Source organism: Physeter macrocephalus, chromosome 11 (assembly GCF_002837175.3).
Source record: "Physeter macrocephalus isolate SW-GA chromosome 11, ASM283717v5, whole genome shotgun sequence".
Classification (NCBI taxonomy): Eukaryota; Metazoa; Chordata; class Mammalia; order Artiodactyla; family Physeteridae; genus Physeter; species Physeter macrocephalus.
This window is the reverse complement of record NC_041224.1, coordinates 86,436,941-86,448,437: the sequence shown is the minus strand read 5'-3', so window position 1 is coordinate 86,448,437 and position 11,497 is coordinate 86,436,941. Positions and strand designations below refer to the sequence as shown.

The 11,497-nt window shown below is 38.7% G+C and overlaps 1 protein-coding gene across 2 annotated transcripts; it reads left to right on the top strand.

The window, feature by feature from the left end:
- The first annotated feature begins 323 nt into the window (after nt 1-323).
- Nucleotides 324-1,340, top strand: LOC102991995 (PRELI domain-containing protein 2). Of its 2 annotated transcripts, none has more exons than XM_055088791.1 (2): nt 324-530; nt 917-1,340. In XM_055088791.1, exons 1-2 carry the CDS (start codon nt 324-326, stop codon nt 1,241-1,243), a joined length of 534 nt encoding a protein of 177 aa, XP_054944766.1. In that variant the 3' UTR covers nt 1,244-1,340. The 2 variants fall into 2 exon arrangements, with proteins under 2 accessions (XP_054944766.1, XP_023970753.1); XM_024114985.3 differs by having other exon boundaries at nt 872-1,340.
- The last annotated feature ends 10,157 nt before the right edge of the window (nt 1,341-11,497 follow it).

Sequence of the window (11,497 nt, the reverse complement as noted above, 5' to 3'; positions counted from 1 at the left end):
ATTCCTTATTTTGTATAATTGATATTGGAACTAAATATTCTACATAATTATAAGATAAAACAAAATTAAAATGAAAATAAAGCAATCCCTGGATTTAAAAGCTAAATGAAAGTAATGAACCTTAAAGTGTATCATGTTTTAGCATTTTTGACATAACTCTACAGACTAGGATTATTTCAAGTGTATTTAAAACGAATAACTTGTGTGCTACACTTAAAAGCATGAAATAAGCTCTTCGGCTACCCTGGCGTGGACGCCTGCGGCCCGCCACATACAGAGCTCGAGCAGCAGTGTGCTCGCGGAGGCGTGGCAGGCGCGCCGGAATGGGGGTCACCGTGGACGTGCACGAGGTGTTCAAGTACCCCATCGAGCAGGTGGTCGCCAGCTTCCTCCGAAAGTATCCAAACCCCATGGATAAAAATGTCATCTGTGTAAAAATTGTGGAGGAAAAAAAAGATGTGTCCACCGGGATCATCTATAGAAAGAGGATTGCAGTCTGTCAAAATGTGGTTCCAGAAATTTTAAGGAAGGTGAATATTTTTCAAAATTTAATCAGATTTGGTGTAACGTTGGGTGTTTTCCAAATAGTCGTGGAAAGAGATAGCATTTTCTGATGTGAAGGAGGGTTAGGACTTCCCCAGTTCTCCTACCTCAGAGCCCTTCAAAGGAAGAAATTTGTCTCCTATCCGACCTCAGTTTTGACAGGTGCTACCAGAGATAGTTTTTTTCCTGTCTGTTTTGTCTCTTTTGTGGAGGGCTCTTAATGTACATAGAGATGGGCTACAATTATTTTAAAAGATACTTTGGACATTTTGCATGAAGTGGCCATCTTTTCTAATCTGTCCATGGTTAGATATGACTCTATAGAAAGAGGATTGCAGTCTGTCAAAATGTGGTTCCAGAAATTTTAAGGAAGGTGAATATTTTAAAGGTACCTAATGTCCAGTTAGAAGAGGAATCATGGTTCAATCCTCAGGAAAGGAACATGGCTATAAGGAGTCACTGCCTTACGTGGACACAATATGCATCTATGAAGGAAGAGTCTGTCTTCCGGGAAAGTATAGAAAATCCAAATTGGACGGAGTCCATTCAAAAAGGCAGGATTTCAATCACAGGGGCTGGTTTTCTCAACTGCGTTTTGGAAACTTTTGCCAGCACATTTTTAAGACAGGGTGCCCAGAAGGGAATTAGAATAATGGAGATGCTGTTAAAGGAACAGTGTGGTGCCCCCTTAGCTGAATAAAGAATCATCAGGAAGCTGTGTTGTGTCTACTTTCGCTCGAGAATCTTTTCTCGGACACAACACATCCAAAGACACAATTTTCGAAATACAGGTATAAGAATGCGGTGTTGGCAGCTTACAGAAGAGGAAACCTTTCTGCCGGGATATGACATGATACACTCCCCCTGGGTGCCGACCTCAAATAGCGGCTCTCGTGGAGCTGAGACCTTCTGGCTGATTCTTATGGCATAACCTCTACGATTTTACAAATAAAGGAAAATCCCATAGAAGGTGATGTCTGCCCTTCTTCAGGATGTCCTGCTGATTGCCTGGTGACGGTGTTGGGGCAGCCAAGGATGGGCCAGAGGCATGGAAAATGCTGCTTTTGCCTGTTTGTTCTCTACATCATTGCTCATAGGATTCATGAGAGGATTCTGGGACGAATAAAGGACTTAAACCTGCTACCTGATTCTTAGGTGGCCTGGAACAGACAGGAATATACCATACCTGTGTTGAAGTTAAGCCATATTCACAGTAATGCTGAAGATTTTCAGAAATCAGGAGCATTTGATTTCTACCCATCAGTACGACATAACTGCCATCAGCTAGCTTTTATAATATAACACATGAACTGTGATTGGTCCTTAAAAGAACCTGGGGAGTGGGGAGACAGGCTATCATCTTGGCTCCTTCTAACTCATTCTGGGATGTGGAGCAGATTATGTGACCTCTCTGTTTTTCATTGGGCAAATGGGGATAATTGGGCACAGATCTTTCTACTTGTGATGATTAAACAAGGTTGTTTGGTATGAAAAGCACAGGTTTGGGAGTCAGACGGACTCCGGTTTGAATCTGAGCAGGGCCACACAGCAGCTCGGTGATTATGTATGTAATTTAAAATCTTTCTTAAAGATCTTTCCTAGATTCATTTTTTAGGTTTGTAAAATGGGATTATAGAGTTAACCTTATGAGGCTGTTGGAACGATTGGAGATCGTATGATTAAGTGCCTAGCATGCTACTTGGTACACAGAAGTAAATAGAAGCTATTATTAGTACATGAAACCATTTTGGAAATATACTTTTCTAATGTAAGGTAATGTAGTAGTATTGTTTGAAAATTAGGTGACGGTAGTTTGCATTCCCCATGATCCGAAGCCAAAATGTAAATGCACACTACCTAAAAGAAAGCTTGAAGAGGGGCAATAATTTGGAATTCATTGTCTTAAGATAAAACAAGTTGGGCCATTACCGGAAAGTCTTGGGGAAATTATTATTATTTTTTAATATTTGAAAAATTTTCCATTTAGTGAATTGATGAATTTCAAAGCAATTGTTTTTTTAAATTTCTTTTTCTTTTTCTTTTTTTTAAATTTTAATACAAGCTTGGCACTGTGAGCTCCTCTTACTGCATTTGAGCTGTTTGTGCTGCCTGAGTTTTGTGTCTTAGGATAATTTCCCTTCATTTCCTTAGTGTTTCATTCTTCAGTTGTGTTGGAGGGAAAATGAACGGTAGAAACCAGAACACACTTTGACCTTTTTCCAGTTTGTAAATGGCAGTTGGTAGGCTTTTGGAATAAGAGCGCATTTACACAAATAAAAGGTGATGTGAATTATCACAGAGGTGAGAGGCGAGAAATCTGTACTTGGAGGTTGACGTTAGAATAAATGTAATTCTGGGAGTTCCCTGGTGGCCTGATGGTTAGGACTCCAAGCTTTCACTGCCAGGGTCCGGGTTCAATCCCTGGTCGGGGAACTGAGATCTCGCAAGTCTCCTGGCACAGCCAAAAAAAAAAGAAAGAATAAATGTAACCCTTCATACTCAACAACTTGCATTCTGTGAAAGCAGGAGTTCTCAACCTTGACTGTCCATTAGAACCACCTGGGAGCTTTCTGCACTCCTGCTGCCTACCTTACATCTCGGACCAATAAGTCAGAATCTCTGGGGGTGGAACCCAGTCAGCAGTATTTTTTTAAAGCTCCCTAGGTGATTCCAATGGCCAGCAAACACTACAGTTCTGGGTGATTGGCAGATATTATCTGATTCCGTTCTTCACATCTCCGAGGTAGGAAAGTATCTTTGTAGTAAGAATTATTGTTGGAGTGAAGCACAGAGAGGCTAATTTTTTTGCCTTAATTCCTTGAAGCTGGCATGGCCAGTGCAAATGCCTGCAGGGGTCTGGCAAGTGATCTGATGCGTGCAGCAGGCTGGCGGCCACTGGGGAGACCCCAGGAGTACGTGGCTGTGGTGAAAGGTGGGCAGCTGCTGCCCGGCTCCAGCACAGTGTTGCCAAGTGCCTGGTTTTTCTAGTTCTTCCAATTTCCAATTTTCCAGGAAAAGATAGTATTAAAAAAAAAGGAAGAAATCACCCAATTTTTATGTGTCGGCAACGAATTCAGGATTGTTTAAAACATTGTGCCGGCCAAACAAAACGTGTTTGCCAGTAGTTTCCAGCCTTTGCTTCAAGAGTGTTAAGGACCAGCTTAAACATCTCAGCCAACTTTTAAGAGATTTGCGTTTCCCTATTCTGGTTGTAAGCTGCTTTCTGCCTCTCCTCCAAGGCTGCTTTTACATGTATTTTCCTCCCCATTCCCAAGCAATCCTCTGAACTTGCATCAGACACTTATCCTCAGTTTTTTTTTTTTTTTTTTTCCCCTGCAGGCATCCATTACTTCAGGTTTCACATATATGGCTTAGAAATCGTATGCTCCTTTTAAAATTAGTTAGGGCTTGTTAAACTTTATTTTTATTATGTGTCAGAATCTTCTTCCTGTGATAAAACATTTAGAAGTCCACATGTAATTTGATTATCTATAAAATGTCAAAACCGGGAGTATAGCCTTATTAGGTACATTAGGAACAAGGATGGGAAGGGTTAATTCACCAGACCTGGCCAGTCTCCTCCTGACAGGGTTGCTGAACCTACACACGAAGGTGCGGATATATTACAGTGATTCCCAGGCTTCTACTTGTACCAGAAATCCTTGGGTAGGTGGGCTCAACTGCAGGTTCCTAGGGCCTTCCCCAGAGATTCTGATTCATGGAATTTTGTTTGGGACTCGGGGAATCTGCATTTTAAAACAGGTTCACCAAGGGTCTTGGTTGTGCTGTTTCGCAGACCAGATTCTGAGAAACAGTGATTTAGGGGGAGGTGTTTGTGGCCCCTGTGTCTTCTATCATTTAAGAAGGGTTTATAGTCAGTTGGGCCTACTGATCAATACAGCTGATCACTCAGGACACAATATAAAGTTCTCATGCACAGAGAAGCTGACTGAGGCTGTCCCTACATGACTGAGGTGCTTTTACCATGAACGGGCTTTTATGGTTTCAATCGTGGGGATAAAAAAGGTGCTATATTCTTTTGATATAAATTGCTTTGTGTATTTTATAATCAGTACCTGTGTAGTAATATCCCATTTATCAGACATCGTGGATGCATGGTATAGCTGACTCAAGGTTATTCTTTTAAGTCTCACATCTTTTTTGCTCTATTTCTGCCATTTACACGGAACTCCTTTTTTTTTTTCACATCTTCATTGGAGTATAAATGCTTTACAATGTTGTGTTAGTTTCTGCTGTACAACAAAGTGAATCAGCTATATGTATACGTACCTCCTCCCTCTTGCGTCTCCTCCTAATTTAGTATACATTTCCCTGCTTTTGCAAACAGAATCTATTGAAGAAACATATCTCCTCCCTCTTGCGTCTCCTCCTAATTTAGTATACATTTCCCTGCTTTTGCAAACAGAATCTATTGAAGATTATGAAATCATTTCAGAATCATCATTTGTGTTTTGAATTCTTTCAGGTCCTATTTAGGTTTGTTAAAGCCCCTCCACTGAATGGCTTTGCTCTTTGAGTTTTGCCGTGGTTTTCATAGTTTCTTCTTTTCCGTCACTGTTCCCTGTCGTTTCTCTCTTCCTTAACTCTGCCTGTCTCTAGGAACTTTGCTCTCCTTTACTATATGGAGTTGGGAATTGCTGTAATTGCATACTGTATGTCAAGTAACAGTAAACAGGAGCTGAGTGAGTCTTTGAGAGGCTTTTTTTTTTAGCAGTGAAATGGATGAACGTTGCTGCATTGACTTGGTGACATTATTTTAGTGGCTCTGCTACTTCCTCTAACTTACTTCCTCATCCTCGACTGCAGTTGTCATATCTGTGATTTCAAGATAACAGAGATATTGCTACAAATGATTTACTTAGATCTGTAAGCTGTTGTCTCCCCAGCTGTGTTAGTGTTTTTATATGTCCAGTTCTATAATGTGAAACGTATGTAGATTACAAGTGAACATTTCTGTGCCAAGTTTCTGTGCAGGATAAAGTGTTTTTGATTCAGTGTTACTGTGATTTAGAGCTATAAATTAGTTGCATACCTGTGAAATTCAATCCTGCCGTCATTCTGAAATAAAGGTGTCACAACTAAAAAAAAAAAAAAAAGCATGAAATAAAATTGCAATCCCCCCCAAAATCTTAAACTGCCTTCAGCGATAGTATTACTATTAATAATATTGTATTATTATTTTAAAACAGATACACAGCCATATAGTAAAATGTTGAGCCTGGAACCAAAAACAAAAATGTAGAAATACACCACACAAAAATTCCCAACGGACTTTTGGTCAAAAGTAATACCATGACGGTAAGATAACTTTATCAACAAATGGTGCTGGGACAATTAAGATGTCTGTAGACAAAAACAAAAAACTCAACCTGTACCTCATGCTTTATACAAAAATTAAAGTGGATCATGGATTTAAATGTAAAATGCAAAACTTTTAAACTTTTAAGAAAAAAAATAGGATAAAACCTTTGGGATCTAGAGAGAGTACTGAGACTTGACACCAGAAACATGATGAATAAAAGAGAATTTGGTAGATTGGACTTCATCAAAATGAAAAACTTTTGCTCTCTAAAAGGCCTGTGAAAGAACTAAAGACAAAAACTACAGACTGAGAGAAAATATTTATAAACCATATACGCAGTGTAGTACTACTCTCCACAATATATAAAGAATTCTTAAAACTCAACAGGTGGTAAAGCAAACAACTTTTAGAAATGGACAAAAGATTTGAAGACACTTTACTCTCAATAGGAAATATTGATGGAAAATGAGCACATAAAGAGAACTTCAGTACCATCAGCCATTATGGAAATGCAAATTAAAACCACAATGAGATATTAGCACATACTTAGCCAAATGGCTAAAATAAAAAATAGTAACAACAGCAAATGCTGATGTGGATGCCGAGAAACCTGATTATCTATACATTGTTGGTGGTAATAAAAAAAAAATGGTACAGTCACTCAGAAAACAATTTGACAATTAAAAAAAATAACATGCAACTACCATATGAACCAGCAGTTGTATTCCTGGACATTTATCTCAGAAAAATGAGAATTTATGTCACACAAAACCCTATACATGAATGTTTATAGAAGCTCTATTAATAATATCCTGAAACTAGAAACAACTCAGATGCTCTGTGAAAGGTGAATGTTTAAATCAATTCTGATACATCCATACTATGAGATAGTACTTATAAATAAAAAGGAATGGGCTGTTGATATACACTATAGCCTGAATGAATTTTCAGAGAATTATGCTAAGTAAGAAAAGCCAATCCCGATGGTTGCATATAGTATGATTCCATTTACAAAATATTCTTGATAAAATTATATATATCTAAAAAGAGGAGATTAGTTGTTTTCAGGGTTATAGGAGGGAGTGGGAGGGAGGTAGATATGGCTATAGAAGGCCAACATGGGGGATACTTGTGGTGATGGAAATGTCCTATATCTTGACTGTATCAATGTCAGTGTTCTGACTGAGAAGTGTTACTATAGTTACACAAGATGTTATCATTGGTATCTCTCTGTATTATTTCTTACAACTGCATGTGAATTTACAATTATCTAAAAAAATTTATCTAAAAAGAATAATTATATAATAATAACATTATCATGTATTGAAATGCATCAAATATTTTAAATCCATTAGTTCATAATGATACAAAAACAAAAATCATATTGTTCACTTCTGGCGGATGCTAGGAAAACAACTCATTATTCTGAAAACTGGCAAAATAAGGCAGATAAACATCCATCTGCATTTTGTTTTTAAATTATACCTCAAGTAAGTCAAACATTTGATATGGAAAATATTCTGTTTATAATTTTAAAGAAAATGAGCAAAAAAAGAATCCTATTGCACTACCATTAGTTTGAAAACCTGAATGAAATAATGGATCAATGCAATGCTTCTGATGTCTACTAAGAATATCAAATGCAAAACTAAGGGGAAATCCATGATGGACCAGGATGACAACATCTGAATCCCTGGCTCAATATTTTTTAATTAATTAATTAATTAATTTTATTTATTGCTGAGTTGGGTCTTCGTTGCTGTGCGTGGGCTATCTCTAGTAGTGGCGAGTGGTGGCTTCTTTTGTTGTGGAGCACAGGCTCTAGGCATATGGGCTTCAGTAGTTGTGGCACGCGGGCTCAGTATTTGTGGCTCGAGGGCTCCAGAGTGCAGGCTTAGTAGTTGTGACGCACGGGCTTATGTGCTCTGTGGCATGTGGGATCTTTCCGGACCAGGGCTCAAACTCGTGTCGTCTGCATTGGCACCACTGTGCCACCAGGGAAGTCCCCCTGGCTCAATATTAACATCAGACAAAAGAGGGAAAGTCAGACACTAAGTGCGTCCCAGTGAAAATATGTATCAACATCTATGAAATATTCTTGAAAAAACAAAAAAAAAATCACAACAATCTGAATAAGGATCTAAATCTAATTGCCAGAGTATGAGATATTTAGGGAACAAATAAACAACCCATAGGGTGCATTCAGCAAAACCTAAAGTGTGGGAATATCTACAGTACTAGCAATCTATTTTCTTCAAAAATGCATTTAAGGAAAATACAAAAGGGGAGGCGAAATCCCTAGGTTATAAGACCTTAGGAGGCATCAAAGAAACTGCAATGCATGGACCTTGTTTAAACATGGATTTTCAAAAGAAAATTGTAAAAGCAAAAATTATGAGACGATGGAGTAAATTTGATCACTGGTTAGATATTTGATGCTGCTAAGGAATTACCGTTAAGTTTTCCAGATGTAAAATGACAGTGTGATTATGTTTTTAACAAGAGTCTAACCTTTAGAGATATCTACCGAATTATTTATGGATTAGTTATTTGCTTCTCGCTAATCCAGTGGGAGCAGAGGACAATGACTGGGTATAGAAAAAGCAAGATATGCCACAATCTGAAGTTTTTTGATGAGTCCTCACTCTACTTTTCTGTTCACACCATTTTTGTATATGTTTGAAATTTTTCATAATATAAAAATATATCCAGGAGCCTTTACTCCTTACTGTCAACTGCTAATTGCCTGGTCCAATCTACCACCATTTTTAATTTGAGGTGTTATAGTAAAATCCTAACTGATCTCCTGGATTCTACCCTGGTCCTCTTTCCATCTCTTTCCAACACATGGTAATGGAAATGGTCGTGGTAATTACCATGGTCATGGTAATCTTCTTAATACCCAAGTCACATCCTGCAGAGGAGATGTATCCAGAGTTCTGCCAGGGCTCCCTCCTGGGTTAAAGTTATATCATCTCCATCTACGCAGGATGCCTGTGGCCTCCTATTCAGCTGCCTACACCAGGCAAAGCTGCAAAATCTCTGGTGGTTGTTTGTAGCATTTCTGAGAGTATCAATTTGCTGTGGTTCAGTCCCCCACACAGCATCCCCATGGGGTGGTTGTACACCTGTTTTATGTTTCTCCTTGCTCACATGCATTCCCGTCCATGTTTGTATCCTTGGTCTTTTGCAATTCGAGCTTGTTAGAGAGCTCCCCATGACACTACATATCTTACTTTAGCAGCATTTCCTCTCTCATAGGAATTGTCCATAATTATAGTGTCATAATTGCTCTTTTCAGAAATTCCCCATCTCATGTCCACCATGCTCTCACTTGGATTCTCTGACTATGAGAGACTCTGTACCATTTCTTCAAGTTCTGTGATGTTTCAAACCCAAGGAAAAGATTTTAATGTTTGCTGAACATCTACTATGTGCCAGGCACTGTGCTAGCTAGTCGTATATATCATTTCCTTTCATTCAAACAATAGTGCTAGCAGCTAAGACATTCATTTGTATATCCCTTAGAAATAAGAAAAATGAAATTCAGAGAATTTCAGTCAATGTTTGAAGGTCATGTATAGAACAGTCAGTGGAATCAGGATTGGAGAATATATTTCTTTTCTATTAAAAAAATTAAGATTTCATGGCCACTTTTTTGATAGATCTTCTACAGACTCTAGCAGGTCTTCATAATCATAATTTCTCCATTTCTTCCATCTCTGCTATCTGCTTGTTTCTTCTGTGAAGTGCAACACCATAGGGCCTTGGAAGAATTGGGCTTCCAGCAGCTCTTGGACAGTTGAAATTCCTCTTTATTCTTTTATATCTATTTGGTAATATATATTTAGAAGAAATCAGCCATGTCTTTGGACTGTGGAGAAGTATAGAATATTTACATGATATTGAATCTGTTGAAAAGGAGAATATAAGCCCTTCCCACTGGTCATCTATCTCTGTTTAATATCCACTCTGAGGCATACTCCTTAGGTACACATTCTTACCACCTGTTAGATGAGAGTAGGCTTCTATCTCAATTCTCAGTTAATTTTAATTTTAAAAAAGGCATCTGAAGTGTGAAGTCTTTAGAGTTATATAGTGTAAAGAGTGCTGGACTCAGAAAATCCGAGTTAAAAGGTAACAGCTAAAGTTTATCAAGCATATTCTATATGTGGCAGGCACAGCTGTAAGTACTTTTCATTGGTTATTTTATTTGAACTACCCAACATCCTAAGAGAAAACCATTATACAGATGAAGAACTGGAGGGTTGGATGGGGCTGTGTAATGTTCCCAATGTTGCATAGCGAATAAGTACTAAAGCTAAATTCAGATCTCTGTGCTCTTAACTGCCACTCCACTCTACTTCCCAGCTCAGGCATTCCTGGACCGAGCCTTGTGAAATCCCTGAACTTCCTTGATGCTCTATGAATGGAGATAATTGCCTCACCAGTAGGGAACATGAAAACTGTGAGTACACTGAAAATATTTTACAAGCATAATGGATTACCATTGTATGAAATTGGCAGTGCCAGTAATAACAACGTTTATTTGAGATACTATATGGGCCGCCGTCATCCTAAGCATTTCATATCTCGTTTAATCATCACATGAGCTGTATGGAGAGATAGCAAGATAGTATTATTCTTACTATTTTAGAGACAAGAAAAAACAGAAGGAAAGATATAAGATAATATATAATATAATATAATATATAAAACTATGTGAAGTACGTGTAAAACTACATATGCTTTCTGAATGTCGTATTTCTGACCATAAACCTTTAGAGAATCCCTAGTGGAAGCAAACAGTGTTGGCTCTTCATTTGTGCTTGGATAATGCTGTATACTCATTTCATTTTTTCCAAGAGGGTCACAGCAGTAGGTGAGAGAGCTAGAGGGACGGGTGCCTCTTCCTTTGCCCACCTGCCGATCCACAAAGCTCTGTATGACCACATACAATTGTTTCTTAAAGAATCAGATACATGCACTGTCATCTCTCCAGGAAGTTTTGCAGCCATTGTCAGAATTCATTTTCGGTGACAAGACATAATGGACTTGGGGTTTCATTAACAGACAGAGCGCTCTGAGAAATCTTTTATATGAGTACGAACAATCTCAGACAGAAGGTAGGATTTACTTGGTCAATGGAATGTTTTAGAGGATTTCCAGAGTCGAAGCTTTGTATTTAGCTTTATTCCCTCTGTGTCCTGAAGAAATGCCCTTAAGGCCTCAGCATTAAAGAGTCTGGGAAAATAAGCAGGAAGGAATGGGCTGGGGACACATGCTAGCTCATGCAAGCAGGGGACTAGACTTCAGAAGAAGGCTTTCCGGTCTCCCTGAGGAAGGGTCAGCTTAAGGTCAGTAGCTAGGTATGATTAAGAGTAGGGTACCCTCTCTCTAACCTCTCAAAGTACATTTGGCCAAGAAAGGCTTCCAGTTTTCTGGTGAGACCTTGTAGCACCTTTTCAGATCTTCTTGAAGGCAAGGCAGGTGAGAAGGTAGGAAAAGTGAGATGCATTTGACATGCTTGCAGTGGAAATCAGGTACACGGGGACAGCACAGTGAGAAGGTGACACATGGGTGCTTACAGAAAGTGGACATCTTCTCACAAATAGTACCTCCTATTTAGAG

Bases quoted from the DNA above. Each gene is read 5' to 3' on its own strand.
- LOC102991995 (XM_024114985.3), top strand. From the start codon at position 324: ATGGGGGTCACCGTGGACGTGCACGAGGTGTTCAAGTACCCCATCGAG. The intron at 531-871 runs GTGAATATTTTT...CTCTATAGAAAG, and splicing joins TTCCAGAAATTTTAAGGAAG to AGGATTGCAGTCTGTCAAAA.